The sequence below is a fragment of the Xiphophorus hellerii genome, chromosome 12 (assembly GCF_003331165.1).
Source record: "Xiphophorus hellerii strain 12219 chromosome 12, Xiphophorus_hellerii-4.1, whole genome shotgun sequence".
Lineage (NCBI taxonomy): Eukaryota > Metazoa > Chordata > Actinopteri > Cyprinodontiformes > Poeciliidae > Xiphophorus > Xiphophorus hellerii.
In genome coordinates, this window is record NC_045683.1 from 9,633,799 (window position 1) to 9,653,729 (window position 19,931).

The 19,931-nt window shown below is 38.9% G+C and overlaps 2 protein-coding genes across 2 annotated transcripts; one reads left to right on the top strand and one right to left on the bottom strand.

Moving 5' to 3' along the window:
• The first annotated feature begins 621 nt into the window (after positions 1-621).
• hspb8 (heat shock protein b8) lies at positions 622-14,090 on the top strand. The gene is made up of 3 exons (XM_032578364.1): positions 622-1,283; positions 5,449-5,512; positions 12,381-14,090. The coding sequence occupies exons 1-3, from the start codon at positions 857-859 to the stop codon at positions 12,553-12,555; spliced, it is 666 nt and encodes a 221-aa protein (XP_032434255.1). The 5' UTR covers positions 622-856; the 3' UTR covers positions 12,556-14,090.
• Positions 14,091-14,768: 678 nt separating this feature from the next.
• On the bottom strand, positions 14,769-19,156 carry LOC116729267 (heat shock protein beta-1). Its single transcript, XM_032577677.1, has 4 exons — positions 17,315-19,156; positions 16,883-16,946; positions 16,568-16,688; positions 14,769-15,319 (listed from the first exon to the last, which is right to left on the bottom strand). The coding sequence occupies exons 1-4, from the start codon at positions 17,613-17,615 to the stop codon at positions 14,891-14,893; spliced, it is 915 nt and encodes a 304-aa protein (XP_032433568.1). The 5' UTR covers positions 17,616-19,156; the 3' UTR covers positions 14,769-14,890.
• Positions 19,157-19,931: the final 775 nt, after the last annotated feature.

Consider the following 19,931-nt stretch of genomic DNA (forward strand, 5'->3'; position numbering starts at 1 on the left):
TGTCTTTATTGCCGTTGAAATTTTTCACACTTTGTCTCATAAAAAACACAAACTCCAGGGAAAATGTTCAAGGGTTATAATTACATTTCCAACGCCTTGTAACAAATATAGAGTCCTGCTGCTGATGAAGTGCCATCGCAGTCTTGCTTTCTGCTTTAAGAACAGAGTCAACACTTCCCGTCTCCTCGAAGTTGACTCAGTCTGTTTGTTGTATCAATGTTGTGACATCAGAGCAATGGACCTGCAGCTCTGCGATCATTTCTATTAAAGATCAGTGAGTCATCAAGCGGAGGGGGCTCCACCATGTGTACTGTATGCAACTCAGTTTGGTAAAAAGTAGGCTGGTCCCCTGTCAGCTGTTGCGTCTCCACTGTAAAAAAATATGCATTGACAAAGTCTTGAAATCCTCATTTAAAGTTGTGTAATTAATTTCATTCATTTAAAAGGATTAAGAATTAGACTTGGTTCAGACTGTCTGCTATTTAGCATCAAATAAAATATTTTAACGATTGGTACTGAAGTGGTGAAGTGATATTTTTTGCAGTGTGGACGCTGTACAGATCCTCCCAGTACTTTCTCGTCTTTTGCCCCTTATGCACCAGCCGGCTGGGAGGTCCCAGTTCAGTATAAAAGCCAAAGGCAGAGGAGAGAAAGAATTTTCCTTCAAAGTTGTAGCAGCTGGAAGTCTTATTTGGAGTTAACGGACCCGCAGGCCGCTGCGTAAAGGTGGTGCGTGCTTAACGGGAGGCGTAAAGTTTGACCATAGGCAGAGATAAGAGAACCAAAGTAAACTCGAGTGCAAAGTTCAACTTACTTTACAAACAAAGAACTTTTGCGAGTCTAAAGTCAGCTGAAAATGGCAGAAGGTGACTTTTACACGATGGGAAACCGGCAGCGGTTTCCTAGAGACCCGTTTGGAGAATCGCCGTTCCGGGATCAGTCGCCGTTCCGGGATCAGCTCGCATCCCGGTTTATGGAGGACGAATTCGGGATGCCGCCTTTCCCCGACGACCTCGGGATGGACTGGCCCGGTTGGGCTCGGCCCGGCCGGCTGAGCACGCGCCTCGGCCAGTCGCCCTTTGGCGGCGGTTTACGCACAGGGTTCCCCACGCGTCACTCCACGGGAGGCCCCGCACTTTACACCAGCAGGTACGGCGAGCCGTCCCCAAGCAGCTCCCCCACGACCACAGGTGGCGAGCCCTGGAAGGTGTGCGTGAACGTCCACAGCTTCAAGCCAGAGGAGTTAAACGTTAAGACCAGAGACGGTTTTGTAGAGGTCTCAGGTGAGATGATGCTGACCAACAAAGTGGTTTATTGTAAAGGTTTGCTGAAAAGAGGAGATGAACCTTTCACCAGTGGGTTGGAACTGTCATATCTTATGCTCAGGGATTAAACGTTTTACTCTATATTGACGCTTATAAGAGTGTAAATCCTTCACTGTGACGAACTTTCACCTTTAATAGTGAAATTATATAGAAAACTGTCAGAGTTATTGTGTAAGTACAGGAATGTAAAGGAACGAATTTTGAAATTAAGATTTGTTAAAAAGTTAGAATCAATAGCATCTCATTTATAACTTTCTTGACTGAACCCTGACCAACTCTTATCCTTTTCTACTTGTCAAATTCTTGAACAAAACCTGTCGCACTTAAACCACTGCATTAGTTTATGTTATATTTTGGTTTTCTGAATTAGTAACATTTTGATCAAAATCTTTAAATCTGTGCAATTTACTTTGGCTTACAATTTCCTAAAAACCTCGTCTCACACCTTGTTTCAACTATTTGTGGTTCTGATCACCTTGTGGGCCTGTTGGATGCGATAAACTATAACACCACCACCCTTTCCACACATTGAAGTTTCTGCAAATGACCTTTTAAACTGTGATCAGGTTTGCATTGAACGTAATGCAAACAGGACATAATATGTTTCTGGTCAGAGTAATTGTCTGATATGAAAATAGAGAAGTGTACAGATTAAAAATTGTGTTCCATAACGGTTTATGCGAATGTTACCATGCTCCTGTTCACAATGACCTATTTTCTATTAAACAGTTAGTTTGACCAGAAACACTTTAAGTGCTCTGCTTTCAGTACACTGCTGTAATGCCTCCTATTTTTCTTCTCTACAAAAGGTAATTGTTGTACAGATGATGTGCAAGAATTACTTTGTGACAACGGCTTAAAGTTAATCCAATAGCATTTGCAAAAAAACTGGATTATTTTGAGGTTGGAGTTGTAAAAGTTGAAGCAGATGTACTGCTTCTCCACTTCCTTTGTGAGCTAAAACTAATTTGGTGTATTAAATTTAGATTTATGTGCACGAAAGATGCTTATAACCTCTTAATAGAACTTGATCAACAAATTCTGAAGTGCCTTTTCAACTTTGCAGCTATAATCACTGCTTTAAGGTAAACTTTGTTTTCAAGAAATCTATCAGAAAAAAAACATTAAATTTGAGAAATAAGAACTAAAGTTGTTTCTAAGAAAATGTATGAAATAAGACCTAAAAAAACAGCAGTCTTCACCCAGATGAAAGGCCAAAACAAACTGTTGCTCTGAATGAAACCTTAACAACCTTATGACTTCTCTCAGAAGCTTCGTGGCTCTGTGCGGAAAGTGAAAAGGCCTCACTGGTATAACATGATCTCTGCATTACTGTTGAGTCCTTCTATAAAAGAGGAAGACAGGTTTCTGGAATCTGGGACTTGGAAGTGGTTTGGCAGATCATAAAGCTCGGACACCTGTTTCAGATTCTTGGAGAATCACTCCCTCAGCCGCTCATGAGCTCAATTTAGATTTAAGGCAAGGCCTGTGACAACAGTCTCTGTTTACAATAAGATGGGAAGCTTGACGTCACTCAGAGAATGTTCTGGAAGGAAAGGGGGCCAGTTCTGTAACACACCAAAACTCCTACAGGTTTTCTCCCTGACTGCGGGAGTAAGTTGCAGAAACTTCCTCCTGTTGATGCTTTAAAAGATTAATTCCAGGGATACCTAGGCTTAAAGGGGGCACTGAGGACAGCTGCCTTCCTCCTGACCATTCAGCTGTGAGTTTTTTATAAACACATTGTTGGTGTGTCAGTTGGGTTATTCTATCAGCCCTATGTCTGCTCAACCTGTTCTAAATCTGTGGCAGGGAAGGCAATAAAACTGGAAAGATGTTTTTAGTCTGTTAAAGGCAAAGATAATCTAGAGTTTGCTTCAATTCAGAAATAAGGACAATTGTTCTGTCTCATTTTGACAAAGGAGAGTGAAGTGGAATGTTGGACATAATTGTCTTTCCTAACAAAATTAACTCAAATCAACTGAATTAAAAATATGGAACTGAAAGAGCTTTCAAGCTCTCAATTACTCTGTTCAAGTGTTTGTTCAACTAATAGTTCTTGGCTCTGCAACATTACATACAGAGTGAATTAGTCAACACTCCGAAAATAAATCTCATTGGAAGTTTTGGAATAGATGGTGAAGCAAGTAAAGTGCCTATTTTTTAAAGCACAACACAATTTTCAGAGATGAACTTCTCTTGATTATATTTAAGTGCTCAACACTTTAGTCCCTGATACGCTTTTCCTTTTACCTTCTAAAAAAGAAACCCAACCACTTTTTCATAAACTTTGGTGGTCGGTATTGCTAAACACTATCTACATTTTTTTTTTGCCTTTCAGCAATGGGTAGTATGTAAAAGGAGAATCTTCGATTCTATTTCCACAAATGTTTTTGAAACAATCAGAAGCACCAGTGAGGTTTTTAAAGCGTGTAGTTCCCCAAACAGGACTGGAATACTTTTCAAAGCACCAAAGATGCTTGATTTATAAACTTTGTTTTTCTAGAATAAATTCTTGGAGTATGTAGTTCAAAACAGTCCTCCAGATTAAAATGTAGTTTCATCCTTAAAACTGTGATCATCGTTTTTAAGAAACCAAGCAAAGCTCAATCTTTTATATCTTTTGTCCAAAAATAACTGTTAGTTCCATCCATCTATCCATCCATTCGTCCATCCATCCACCCGTCCATCCATCCATCCATTCATCCATCCATCCATTCGTCCATCCATCCATCCACCCATCCATCCACCCACCCACCCATCCATCCATCCATCCATCCATCCATCCATCCATCCATCCATCCATCCATCCATCCATCCATCCATCCATCCATCCATCCATCCATCCATCCTAGGAGATAATCTGCTAAGCATCTATGTTTGGCATGAAATTGGATTAGAACTGTGTAAAAAAAAAAAGCAGACTCTGTTATGATTATAGTAGCCCAATAAATAATTTAAACTTAATGCTAATATGTTATTTTTTTGTGACTTGAGTTGTTTCGTTCCGTTCATTACAGTTGATAGACTGCTATTTAAAGAAGATAAGCATCTGGACTTGCAACTTGTTTAAGCTAATTACAGTTTGCCTTTTGATTGAATGTTGACTAATTAGTTTGAAAGGATGAAAGCATTTGCTTTGGAGAAGTCTGGCACGCTAAGAGTAACAGACTTTTGACCATTGCTTTCTATTTGTATTTTGAATCAGTGTGGGTTTTTTTTTTGTGTTTCCTCTTAAGTCCAGTAAAGACACAAACATAACCGATGGATTCCTTTTCAAAGAAATGTTTTGTGTACAAAAGTGCTTAAGTGGGTTAGACTAGTGAGAGCTTGCCATACTTACAACCACAAACATCAGTTCTTTAACTGTGAATGTTGGCAACACCCTCTCTCTAAACACAGAGTGAGGCATTTCGGGAAACATTGAGGAGGAAGAATCTTGTTTAATAACCTTCTCTGGGGATGAGTTTTACATCTGAAGCCATGCAGAGTTCTTCATAATAATACTATGACCTCACTGATGATCATAACTCATGGCTCCTCAGGGGCTTCCGCCTTAGCTTCTAGTGAAGTGCAGCTCTGTTAGCAGGTAGAGACGTCACAGCGGGGGTGTAGGGTAACACATAGTTTAACCTGAAGTGCTCAAAGGGGCTGAGCGCAGTGACAGGCCACACTCCTCCCAGCAGCGTTGACATTTTAGCTGTCGAGGAGCAGCTCCTGGTCAACTAAAGCAGTTTGCCTATAATGAACAGGGAGAAGGTGGAGCAGGGTCTGTCCAAGACTGCATGTTCCTCCCAGCAGGAGATACGTCTGTGTCTGCAGAAGAGTCATTCCAAGAATCAATCAAAGAAAACGGGGTTGATGTAGTTTGGCTTAAAACAACAGCAGAACAGGGATTGAGCAATGGAAACAGTGTGTGTGCCAAGTGAACTTCAGTTAAATCAACACCTCTTTCAGTGACGTCCATGTTTGAAATTTAAATGGTCACAGGTGTTGGGTTTCCAATGTGCGGTCCATGAGATTGTGTAATCACTGGACAATGTTGCAGTGGCGCCACCAAGAGGGCGACCTTGGGGGCAACTAGCATCTTCAAGCTTGCTGATCTTTGTTTTTCCCCAACCAGGAAAACATGAAGAAAAACAGGAGGAAGGCGGGATTGTGACAAAGAATTTCACAAAGAAGATACAGTGAGTATAACCGAGAAGGTTTATCTTTAATGAAAAGAGCTCTCTGTCTGCACACTGTCAAGAAAGAGGGTTTGGCTATAGTTATACTTCACAGCATGTCAAAAAAGAAAAAAATGCAGTAATTATCCATTGGTTTTACTCTCCCTTAATAAAAGTATGGCTCAATTTAGTGGAGAACAGGTTGATGAGCTTTAATGACTTATAGAGTGACTTTATTTAACAGTCATCAGAAAAATATCACAGTTTGACAGATAAAACTGAGTGAATACTGAAGTTAATAAACAATGTTGGCTTTAGTTTTCCTTAATCAGATATCTTTCCTGTAAGATTTTTGCAATTCTTGCCAAAAACTGAAGGAAACTGTTAGAATTTAGATATTTATGGAAATATCTAAATATGGAAAGAATCAAACTTTGATGTGGATCATATTTATTTTCTTTGAACTTGTCATATTTTACAATAAAAAGGCAACCTCTCAGTGTACTTTTAGTTTTATATGAAGGAGTCAGATAAATATTGCTCTTTAATATTGTTTAATATTGTTGCCGCCTTTTCCGTGTTATTTCTGAATGTTCAGAAAGTACAAAGTTTCAGTTGGACAATGAAGGGATTTGAGACATAATTTCTTTGTGTTTCCTTTTTTCTCTATGGTTGCAATTGTATTACTAATGGAAAAGTTTCATAGGGGCTCTAGGTTAAATCACAGCTGGCAAAAAAAAAAGTCACAGGATAATTACACACCTCTGTCATTAATTATTGCACACTGTGTATGTTGTTGTACTGAAGAGCAAATTATGTGGGTCTAAGTGTCAGAAAAAGGTTGTGTGATTTTTAAAATTATATTTCCTGTGATGTCCCTAAAGGATATGTGTTCCTTTAGATGTTGTACTATTTGTATGCTGCTGGTGTGTCCAAACAGAGACAGTATAATGCGTCTTCTAGCTGTTTAGCTGTTTCCATAGTTCAGAACACTTAAATCAGATGAAGGGTTCATGCAGGACTCTACAAACCTGCTGGCATGTTGAGGAGGTAATTCAGTCAATAACCTTATCTATTTTTGAGCAGAGATACATCTAAAAGATGCAGGATTTTGACTCTTGGGCACTGGAATTGAACAACTCTGGAATACTGCATGTATGTTGGGATCAAAGGTGTAGACGTTGTGGTCTTCATCTGCTTTACAGCAAATTATTGTCTGCAGTTTATTGTTTTTCTTTGGTTTGAGTTTTTTTTCATATTTAAGGATCAACTCCCCCCTCAGATGATTTTCTGAGATAATTATAATCTGGAATTAAAGGTTTTATACACATTTATTTTCTTGCTTGGTTGTTAAAGAAAACCTATTGAGAAATAATAGGGGCTAAACAAGTGTGTGGCTGCAGGGGCAATCAAATTTTTGGCACTTGCTCCTTTCCTACACTATGCATATAATGTTGCAAAAGATTCCCTCATGTTATTATCTGTTGGGTTGTTTCTGCGACATTGGAGAAGCGCTTGAATAAATTCTGCAGCAGTGAAGCATATGTGCAACATGGGTTATCTGAGTGTCTTCTCACTCATGTAGCATAATTTTTCAACATATCTGAAGAATCTGTGGTAGCTTGGCTATGTTGGAGATCAAATAGTGTATGCTACAGCCTCAGATTCACAGAATAGTAACATGATTCCTACTCATGGGGAGCTTAGCTCAAGAAAAACAGTCCTTCAGTTCATTTGGGGACACTGCCTCTGACATCGCTGCAAAACCTTTAAACTTGCACCTAAAATCTGATTAGCTGCATTTCAACATAAAATCCATCAGTTTTAATACAGTTGGTGTTTCCACAATGTACTGTCTGCTTTATGAAGATTTAAGTTTAAGTTTTGGTCAGTTCTCTCTTAAAAAATAGATTATTAATCTCAATGAGACATACCTGGTTAAATAAAGGTTACATATATACATTCATTAAGTTAATTTCTTATGCCTAGTTTAAGGATTGGTAACAAAGATAGCTAAGCTGTCCCTTTAAGTCCATAAATATCCATCCATTGTTTAAATCAGTTTATCCTTGCAGGGTGGCGCAGGGGGACTAGTTCCTATTTCCAGCAGCCATTGGTCGAGAGGTGGTGGGCATTATATGATTATATATAACAGGAATTTTTTCAAAGAATTGCTCTAAGGGAAGAATGAAGGATATCTTTGATTCTGCTTTAAGATCAGATGACAAAGCAAAGAAACATTCCAACCAATTATTTAAACTACGTTATTCTTTGAGCAGGACCACTTCTAAAAAATCTGTGCAGATTGAGAGACTCCTCCACAATGTGCTCATGTTCCTTCAAGCCAAACTGGCAATACAGGCAATTACCTCAACCTGGCTGTCTCTGCATCTTGTCCCATTTAATTGTACAGTAAGAGGACTTCAAACACGGGAGCCAAATCCTTGGTGTGAATCAGCCTTTTACAGGCTCGTCAATCAAGTTCTGTTAATATTCTACTAGCTAATTAAGCAGGTGCCCCGCAGCCCTGTGCTATTCATATACAAAATTGGAACTTCGTCAGATTGGGTCTGAGTATGGCTCCTGAGTTAATAAGAACCTCAAGTCAGTGACAGGCTAAATATTTAAGGGGTTGGAAGAGAGAGAAGTGGGGGATGGGATGATAACAGGTCATGTATAAATAACTTCCCCCAATGCAGAAATCCACTGGCTAAACAGACTGTACACATAGCCTGATAAGCACTTTTGAGTTACATGTGTAGTACAGCAGAGACTGTATTTTTAATTAAAATAGCAAAGGTCATGTCACCAGTTTGGCAGTATTTCAGATATTTAAAACAAAAAAGCTAATCAATAATTATCAACGTCAACTGATCCCCCTGCCCTAGACCAAAGTCTAACCATGAAGTTTGTGTGTAACATGTTTCAAACAAGCAAGAACATCAGTTATTAACCAAAAAATGTTCAGAGCTGGTGCCAAAGGTAGCGGGACATTTACTTCCCCAACAACACATAACAGTGTCTCAACAAGATACGTGATAACCCTGGATGAAATGTCTGCTAGAGGTTATAGGTCCACTCACATGCATACACACCTTGTTCTGTTTCTGTATCTTGTCTCTCCGGGGCTCAGAATCTCTACGAGGTAAAAGCTTGCTTGATGGTTTTCTGGCAGCTGTACAAAATCAATGCCTGAGATAAACTGTACACTTGCCAAAGTCAAACATGCTCCCCAAACCTGAGACAGATGAGGTCTGTGCTCGGGGCCGACATCACGGACCACCAGAGTGATTTGACTTTGTCAGAAGTCGAGGCTTTGCTTTGCAGAAATTGGCTGAGTGAAGAAAGGTGAAGGAGGGTGGTGTGTAAACTCATAAAGGTTATTAGCATTTTTTTACTGGCTCACACCCACCTTCATTTAACTCATAGCTGCATCTTCTTTTGTCACCAGAGTGTATGCTACAGTGAGTCTATGAATAGTAATATCAGGCTGTAAGTTTTTATGCAGACTATAGTATTTTTGCACATAATTGAAAGAGGTATGAAATCTACTGTACACAAGATAAAGAGCTCTACATTGTTATTGGGGCCTGTGGAAAAGTGTGTGCAATGTCTTATTCCTATTTATTTTTTGCTGCAGCAGTATAATCTCACACTGAAATATTTAGGGAAAAAATCAACTTTTGACTTCAGTATGGCTGTAAGAAAAGAAAATTTTAACTACTGTATATCATATGTGACACAATTAATGGCACAACTAGCAACTCTTGAAAAGAAGTATCTAATTGAATCATTTGTTATATCCTACACCCTTCCTGTTTCTCTGGGGGTGTAAATATGATGATAAAAAGAGGTCAATTTCTCCATGCCCTTCTTCAAAATGGAAAAGACAGTCAAGGGAACATGTTTTTAAGCAGATGTGTGTTGATGTTTGAGAGCTTAAGCAGAGGAAAGTTGGAGTTCTGCCTGAAAGTTGCATCATTTGCACTCAGAAACTGGCCTTCTTTTTTTTTTCTGTCTTTACACGTTGAATTTTGATAAATCACAAAGTTAATGCAATTTAATTTGTAATTATATGTTTGGCATGTTGTCCAGTCCTAATTATAACGGATGAGATGGCATGTGAAAAAGCAGGTATTCGACCAAAAAATAGTGGCTTCTTTCAAGATGGGATAGTGAAAAGCTCAGTATGTTCTGTTAAGAAGGGAGAACTGAACAAGATCAGCACCGATAAGACCTTATCTACTTCCTGGCCAAAAAAAAAGTCGCCACCAAAAAATGCCCCCACAGGCTTGTACAGTAGGCACTAGGCATGATGGGTGCATCACTTCACCTGCCTCTCTTCTTACCCTGATGCGCCCATCACTCTGGAACAGGGTAAATCTGGACTCATCAGACCACATGACCCTCTTCCATTCCTCCAGAGTCCAATCTTTATGCTCCCTAGCAAACTGAAGCCTTTTTTTCTGGTTAGCCTTACTGATTAGAGGTTTTCTTACGGCTACACAGCTGTTTAATCCCAACCCCTTGAGTTCCCTTCGCATTGTGCGTGTGGAAATGCTTTTGTGTTCACAATTAAACATACTCCTGAGTTCTGCTGTTGTTTTTCTTCGATTTGATTTGACCAAACGTTTAAGTAATCGCCGATCACGATCATTCAGGATTTTTTTCCGACCACATTTCTTCCTGGAAGACGATGGTTCCCCACCATCCTTCCAGTTTTTAATGATGCGTTGGACAGTTCTTAACCCAATTCTAGTAGTTTCTGCAATCTCCTTAGATGTTTTCTCTGCTTGATGCATGCCAATGATTTGACCCTTCTTAAACAGACTAACGTCTTTTCCACGACCACAGGATGTGTCTTTTGCCATGGTTGTTTAAGAAATGAGGAGTTACTCATTGCATCAGCTGGGGTTAAATAACTTGTTACCAGCTGAAAGATAATCGCCTATGCAGTACTTATCCAATAGGAGGCTTGTACCTATTTGCTTAGTTAAATCCAGGTGGCGACTTTTTTTTTGGCCAGGCAGTGTATATTCACTTTTCAATCCCAAGTCTATCCAAAGGGTCTCACTAAAAAAGGCATGAAAGTAACTAGTGATTTACATATTTTGGGGGTGGGGGGTTAATCAATAATGACACAACATGAAATGTTAACAGTTGTCTAGATATCTTTATTGACATTATTAATTTCCATCTTAAACTAGCAGTGACTGCATGAAGCTTGTTTGCAATTTGAAGATATGAGGCCTTTACTGAGGAAATATGTCTTGCTTATCACTTTATATCTGTGTTTATGGTGCTATTAGCTCTCTGTCTCTCAAAGCACAAAATGTGCATTTTTTAATGAATTATTGGTCTCTGACCACAAGTTCTGTGCCATATTAACTGTTTCCTATGATTCTCTTTTTCCTCTGTTAATGTGTCAAATTGTACCACCTACTGTGAAAGTTTGGACATTGGAATCAGCTCAAACTGCAGGTTATTCAGATGTTATATCCATATATTTGAATTTTATTTGTCCACAGAGTGTTTTTCCTCTGAGCTTGTTAGAGTTTTTTTGCGCATCTTACCTCACAAAATGTCAGACTCAGAGTTTGTGAAAATAGGAAAACCTTTTTTGTTTTTCACAAAAAGTAACAATATTCAGTTCCAGTTGCTGCAGTGCTTTTGCTGTATTTCCCATCAATTCTCAGTGTTTGTCGTCAAGCCTGTGGGCCCCCATTTATCCTCCCGAGTGACACTTCACTGCCCTTGGGTTGCATTTTATCTCTTTGGGGCTGCTGTTATCCTAGCTGTCAAAAATAGGATCAGCTATAACCCTGTTGATGCACGGAGTATAGAAGCATCATTATTTTATTTTAGACGATAACATTGATCTTAAAAAGTCTCTGAAGTGGACCTTCACATCTCAGTGGAATACAGTATGTCGTATCTGAACACAGAAATAGGCATGATGTGATGTCTCTGTCTGAGGTTCATCAGCCCACTCTGACTTGCATTTCACAGAGGAGTGGAAAACCAGTGGAGGGTCCGCTCTAATTAAACGGAGGGTAGATCGGGCGCCTCCTCTGCTGAACATCCTGATGGCAGCCCGGTGTTTATATTAACTCCCCAAGAACAGTTGGCTGCTCACCAAGCACACCTACCGTATCCATATTAAGCCATACTGGCTGACAAAGAGGGGAGTTTAAGTTTGTGTGTGCAGCTGCAGCAGATTTTAGAGTTTATTTATGCAGCATTACAATCGAACCCTGGTGTGCTGTAAATTTTTAGACTATAAAGTATTTTCTGGATGTTGCAATTCTGTTTCACCTTATTTTCAGAGCAAGTTATTAACTTCTGTTGTTGGAAAATAACAGCTGTAGATGAGGGAAGAACACACAGTCCTGAAAATGAGCAGGTGTTTAACTTATCTAGATTTAAGATTATCTAATTTCCTGAAATTTGCAGTTGTTTTCTTTCTTGCTATCTGCAGTGGTTGAACAAGGGTGAATTTTTATTACAAACTAGATTTACTGGATGAGAGATTTGTAGCATCTAAAATCCGTGAAAGCCAACAAGGACACGGTGAAAGTTTTTAACAATCTTCTTCAGACGTGCAGCACTAAAAATTCTTCAAACTGGAGGTTGGGTTTATGGGCATTGACAAAGTTGCAATAAAGTCTTGCAGTGCTGAACAATGTTTGTACAGTGGTTCCACAGAAAGAAATGTCAGAGTTTTGTACGAACTCCCTGCTCTGTTCATTTTTTCCGCCCCATTCGGCTTCTTTTGTGTCTCCCACATATCTTGCAGCATTCTAAACATACACAGAAGCTTTCTATCAAGTAAACAAACCTAAACCAAAAATGCCCTCACATTTACATTCCCTCTCTTCTGTTTCTTCAGGATCCCCACCGATGTGGACCCCCTGACAGTCTTCGCTTCCTTGTCGCCTGAGGGTGTCCTCATCATCGAGGCTCGGCAGACTCCACCATACTACCTCTTCAGCAGTGAAGACTCCCCAGGAGGGGAAATTCAGGAAGTCGAGGCTCCTAAACCCCAAGAGGCCCCAGCAGTCTAAAATGGCACCCCCCGACTAACATGATCACATAAATCTGCATAATCAGTTATGAGTTTGAAATAAAAACTGCTCACTGAACTATCATCTTATTTAAACACTTAGAGAAGAAAATCTGAACTACATTAGGGCAGGGAATTCCCATTGGATTTCTGTGTTAATATTTCATAAAACAGTACTTTCATGCAACAAAAATCTCGTCCTGACAGGCATGTTATAGTAATACATTGTGGGGGTTTTTCTTCCTCGAGTACAACTGAGACTATCAAGTCATATAACATTCATTTTCCATAAGAAAATATTTAATTGCATCATCAATAAGTCGCAATTGGGCCATTTATTTTGTAACACCTATGCAAAATCCAAATAAGTAGAAAGATAAAGAAAATTGGTTGACTTTTTTTATTTCTTTATGTACGCAATAAATATTTTCAATAAATAATTTATAATTTATTTTTTTGTCTGCTTTTTATTTGAAGAATTTGTCCTTTATAATAAAATATAAATGAATTGAAGAAAAAAACATTAGTGATGTGATTTAATTGCGCTGTGTGCACTGAACAATACCAACAATTTTTAAAAAGTAACACTTTTCTCCACATATTGTTTTTCTATAAGCAATATGGCTCACCACCAACGGTGCCACTCTGCCAGGGGCGCCCTATTGATCAGTAGCATTCAAAAGATAAAAGAAAAGAAAAAGGTCAGACTCATCATATCTGACATGGACTATTCAATATTGGTTGTAGACTGATTAGAAACACATTCTAAGGTTTATGAAACTTTTTGTTAAGTCTGAAAACACAAAGAGACTTTTTGATGCTTTTTAGTATCTGAAAAGACCAAAAACCCCAAGGATACCCAAAATTCAGCTTGTTCAACTTTGTTCTGATATGTTTTAAATCGATTACATATTTAGTTTAATTGATTTTTCTTATCTCAATATTGTACAATCCCATATTAATCAGGTAATATATTAATGTATTTTAATGTCTACATTAATGCATTAATGTATTTAAATTGTGTCATATAGCATTTATACCTGTATACACCTCTTTAGTAGATTTTTTCCTCCCTATAAGGTACCACAGGCCTTCATTGCATAATCAGGTATTATAATATGCCCACTTACTGATGATACTGTTTACAAATGCGAACTGCAGGGGGTGTTGAAATCAGGTTGTAAGTTAACAATTTGCGTGTGCAGCTTGGTGTATTAGAAATCCTTGAGTAGAAGGTTAATTCATCCATTTTAACATGGAACTGTTAGTGAAACGGAAAGATTGTGCCTTAATGTCTTTATCACAAAGTGGACCTGGATGGTCCATCTTTGTATGCATTAATACTGTGTTGTATATATACATTTTAATTGGTGCAAAATTGTTTGATGTATTAATTTGAAGTGAGCATTTTTCTGTTTATGATTGCATGATTGCTTGATGGACAATTGAATTATTTGTGAAAAGCAGTTTGTTTTCTGCAATCCTCTCTGTTAATGTCTTTTTACTGAGAAATGCAATTAAAGTATCCATCCTACATCTGTGTGTTTTTCTTTAAAAATAAAGAAAAAACAATGCCAGTCGCAGGCCTTGTTCCAGGGATCAGGAGAACCTGTGGCGTTATTGTTGGACAGCAATAGGAACTGGGCGGCAGCTTAGAGAGGGGCTTAGTGCTGGCTCCGATAGGCACCGCTGTGCACTGGCTTCAGGATGGACCCAACTCACTCATGCGCCCTGCCAGGGCTTTTGAATGAGGATGGAAAAAAATTGGGGCTGTTCCACTGCCTATTGTGTGATGCAAAATAATGTAATCTTCTCTATGTGCTGGAATCGACGGGGGATAATTGGTGCAAATTTAAAAAGTTTCCAACTGGAGCTGCGCTCTGAAAGGAAAAAAGACTCTCATTGGTGGTGTGTTGGCAAAGACATTGTGTGATGCACTCACATGAACTGTTACATTTACTACTATTAGGTTACATGTGTTTACTTCACTTATGCTGTTTCTATAGTAACAGCAAACGTGAATGAATCGTGCTTTTCAATGAGCAACTTACTGAATTGAAAGTGACAAAGAAAAAGATGTGCAAATAGAATTGCATCAAAGTCATAACCAACTTCTGATTAAAAAAATAATAATAATGAGGTTAAGTTACTTTAATCTTGTATCATGTAGTTTTTAGTGGTTAACTATAGATGTAATAGATCAACACAAATTTTACTTTCACATTATACTACTTTATTAGAGCTCCAAACACAGCAGGCTTTAATGGCGCTATAGCTAATGACAAAAAGGCATGTGGAGCTGGTTTAAGGCAGACAATGCAGACTAATGCTTGTGTTTAGTCGGTGTGCTGTTGCTCTATGTTAGCAGCCTCCAGCTCCTGGCTTTGGACGTCACTCAGTGGAGCTGATCCCAGCTCCTGCTCCTCAGGCGGAGCAAGCTCCTCGGCTCCCTCTGCCTTCACCTGGATCTCTTCATCCACGACTGGCTCTTTGTGTTCCAGTAGGTTGGATGTACCCATGCTTTCTTGGCTTTCTGGGACTTTGTGGTGCTCAGAAGACTTTTGGATGCTCTCTAAGCATTTATCTTCCTCAGGCAGTGAAGAATGGGACTGTCCAGCTGGCTTTTCTCTGGTTCCCTTGTCTCCCTGCTCCAGGCCGGCTGTGGTGCTGCTGGGCTGGACCTGATCACTGCAGGCCTCTAATTGAGACTCTTCCTGCTGATCTTCTTGTTTTATTTCTGGTTCTCCATTGCCCTCAGCCTCCACCTGAATTTGCAGACAAATATGAAAATAAATACATAGTGAATATGTTGCTTACAGCTTTATTGTAATAATAAAAAACCTCGATTTAAATAACCACAGTATTAGGATATGTGTGTGCACATAAAAATGTCACCATTATTATTTTTTGGTTGTTTTATATATGTGAAATATTTTTCAAATACAATTTGTTGTACTTATTTCTAAATATGAACAAATTATGTTTCGTTTTCATTTTTTCATGGCATTTACAATACATTGCTTTCCTGAGGATGAGATGGGGGCAGTAGTGACGAAGAGGAACCTTTGTTTGGGGGGCGTTGCTTCCGGGGTGGTTTTAGGGCGGACTTCCTGTTTGCCTCAGACGCAATCTGGATGCTAAAGGCGGCATTTCGGCTGTCACTGCTGAAGCCTGTTTTACTATATTTCAGGTCAGTACACAGTGAAAACACATCAAAACTTTGTAATATGTTTACCTTTTATTTTAACAGTAAATACCATTGTGTTACAGTATCTGTGCACCTTTCTGCTAATAGATGTAAGTTTTATATGTCGACGTTTAGATTGGCAGGATGCCAACACCCGCTGTGGAAGTTTAGTGGAGTTAAAAGACCGTGATATCTTACTAACTCCAGGTTTTAGGAAGTTAGTTAGTGAACAGATGGGGCTTTTGGAAGTCAGAACACCCTAGAAACAATGAGGCCAAACAGTGCAGTGGGATGACATCCTACGTTTCAGGTGGCAGTTGTCGCGAGTCAGTCACAAATGATGAATGTTGGTCACTCTGACAAGAAGAAACAGGCTCAATCAAACAAGTGCTTATTGGAAAGAAAGCCATTAAAACTTTTTATGGCACTTTGTTGCCATGAAAACCAACAATTTTCCTCAGAAATGTGGTACCACCTAAAACAAAATAACAGGCTTTCACTATAACAGTATGTGATTTATTACCAAAAAGCACTTTTTCAGCAGGGAACAAATTGGCAAAGCATAACTTTTATTGCTTTTTGTGTTAATGTTGCTAGGCAACAGATTTCTCAAGCTAATTGCAGCTTGTCATTTTTGCACAATATATTATCTTGCAAGTCTCGACATAAATTACTTCCACAAATAAGATTTAATTATTGCTATTTCCATTCTTAGGCCTTGTTTTCAGCTCATCCAAGTTTTTTATCTTCTCAGAATCAAGATTCAAGAAATGAAAACTATATTTTACAATTTGTTAAGCTTTAAAGAAGTTCCATATTTGATAACCTTTATTGGGATGACGATGTCAGCAGGAGCTGAGGCTTCAGGAAGTGGAGCTTCTACAGTCAGGAAACCATCAACGGAGAGTGAGGACTCAAGTTTGGTAACGTTCACTTGAGCTGGAAGCCTTCAAATCACAAACTCTTGTTTAGATCACCACACCAAACACTGATAACACTGAAACAGATATAGATCTCTTTTATTTTTCTTGCTTGAGCATTTCAGAAATCAATTATTAATAAAATAAATAAGGGGGATCAACATCAGTGATGGCTTAATTCTAAATATCAGCAGGTTAATGTCTGCGTCTTCTTTGTCTACCTGTATTTTCTTGTAAAACATCTGGAGATAAATCCTTGCTCGTCAGGCCTCTCCTCGTGTTTCCCTGGGGAAAGATTAGTGTTTATAGGGAGGTACACGAGGACACAGAATAATCAACCGACACTGAGAAACCACTCAGCACAGAAATTAATTTTTTCCACAGAGCTGTGATTTTAATTTCCCCAAGCACGATATTTAAGCGGCTTTCTAAATTTGTAGCTTTCAGCTTTTTCTCCATCGCGGTTTCAGATGTACGTCGTTTATTCTGTGAAGTGCGGGGAAAGTATTTTTAGAAGACTCTTCTCCTTGCTCAGATGATGATGTGAGATAAGATTATTAATACTTTATCAGGATTAAATATCTGCCTTGTGAGTAAAACTAATTAACACTTATGCCAGACATTTTCAGAGGGGTTAATTAACAGAGCAGTACCTCCAACTTCCAGGAATCCATCCCTGACACTGACAGAGATCTCCGAGGGGAAAAAGTGAGACACATCCATACTGACCCTCCACTTGCTAACCTTCTGACCGGAATGAGGCATCGGCTCGGAGATGTAGGGCACAAACAGAGGCGCTGGTAAGCAACCCGGCCAGGACCAGGCTGCCAAGCCCTTCTTGATCCAACGAGAATCCCCAGTCTCCAGGAAAGGCGGCAGGCCAACATCCTGACTGGAAACCCATTTTCTCAGCGGGTATAGAGGGCCAACCCTGTCATACTCCCCACAGGACATTTCTGCTCACTCAAATGGATACACTTAACAAAGTAAGCCTTGCTAAATGTCAGAGAGTAGATTGTGGATTTAAAGATAAACAAAAATAAAGGAAATGCCCAAAAGCTAAGTGAGCTGACAGAGAAATGTACATAGGGGTTTTATATAGAGCAGGGTGTGCAGGCATGAGGTGATGGGCGTGGATCGCAAATGATTACCTCCTGCTGACCGGGAGAACGTAATAGTTTATATTTGTAACTTTTAAAGATGTGATGGCAAATAGCAGGAAGTTCACAGTGGCCGGGGTGTGTTTGAACCACTGCATCTGTTTCCCGAAGATCATACTTGTCACATCCCAGTGAAATCTGTTCCGCCAGCGATGACTTCGCTCCTTAGCCTGGTCATGAGCCAGTCTTACAGCCTCAGCCAGTCTTACAGCCTCAGCCAGTCTTACAACCTCCACACACACACACGCATACACCGATACCCACACACACACACACACCCGCGCACACACACAGTCCATGTGTTTCACCCCTCAAAGGACAAAGTGGCAGCAGTTTGTCTGAAGCATAAAATACCTCTGCCAGAGGCTGAAAAGGCTGGATTTCTGTTTGCCACAGTGTCGGTAGCGTATGTGTATTGAGTGGACAAAGCTGCATTCCAACCCAATCTTTCTCTTTCTGTGCCGTTTCAACAGGATTATTATTGTTCCCGCTTTTATCAAGTATGACAGATGTGTCAGTGATTCATTTTTGGAGTTGTGTGCTTTGATATCTTGGCATACTGTCCATTGGAGCACAAAACAGATGGAACAGATGTTTCTGACACTTTGTGCAATGCTTGACCCAAACACTGCTTCTGTAGGATATGCTCTGCAGCGCTAAGTCAGGATTCTTTTTCTGAGTTTTTTCTCAATTTTAACCTTGATTTGGAATTTTTATTTTTAAAAATGTGCTTCCATGTAAATTAAATGTAATCAATTAAAACTTACCAAATCCGATAGATCATAACAATTAGATCATAACAATTTGGGCTTTCCCAAAATTATTTACGGTGTTGTTATTATAGTGTATTAATTTCTCTCTTTGCAGAAAATGTTTGTTTTTTTAATGACCTTTGATCAGAAATGATAAACATCTTAAAAATTAGTGTAGTTCCTGGAATGGAGCCAGTTTTCAGGCCTGGTTCATAATGTTTTATGGTTGTGTTTGAGGACTCTCCAGAAGCCCACTGCTTTATCGACTCCATATTATAATTATGCTTGCTTGTTATCCTGTTAGTGTCACATTCCTTGAGTGTTTGTTTGTGTTTGATCATTTTCTAGGGCTATTTATGTTCCATAGGTCATTTATTCAGTTCAGTTCTCTGTGCTTATTATCGTTGTCAAGGTGTTGCCATACTAGTTTATTCCCTTATCTTTGGTTTGTTTCTTTATTCTTGTGTTCTGTTTCTTGTACATTTGAATTTATTTTTCTTAGATTACTGTGAGATTCAGTTCAGTTTCCTCTGTGTTAATTCTCCTCTGTCTCAGTTTCCCTACTTCCTCATTGCCACAACTGTACCACATTTCTTCTAATTAGTTTTTCTGGTTCTCTCGTCACCTTACAACCTTTCCTCGATATTTAGGCTTCTGAATTTTGTTTTTCAGTGCTGGATTCTTCTATTTTAATGCCATGTCCGTGTTCCTTGTCCATTTAACCCCATGCAAGACATGTAGATTTTCTTTTTATTAAATCTTCCCAAAAAAGCATCTTTCTGCACATAAACTCTGCCTCTACCGTACATGCTATGACACTCAATTCTGTCAATGTTTCAACAATCTTGTTCTTAATTGAAGTTTCAGGGTAACTTTCATTATTCCCTGCAATTTCTTAAATTTAAAAGTCCCAGATTGATTTCATATACATTTCTTGACACCAAATAGACAAGTTTTTTCCTCATCTGTAGACTTGGACAGTAACACTGACGTTCCAGCAACATCCTTTTCTATGATTGATTTGAGTCTTGGCAGTTCAAATTTATAAACTTTGTCCATAAAAACATCAATTACAATTAATTGTGCACAAACCCCCAAAGTAATTCATGCCATTGATGAGTGTATGTACATTTTTCATTGGCATCATATGAACTTATTTTACATTTGTGTTATGTTATAGATTTATATTGTGTTGTTTCCTCATAGAATTGTATCAAAAACTTGCTTTTCTTACTATAAAAGTATAAACCGTCTTTCTGGTTGGCAATAAAGACTTTCTGACATTCAGGGCAGCCAAGTCATATTTTAAAAATTGAGCATGAAAAGATAATGTTGAGGAGGCTGCTGATTGTCCCCTT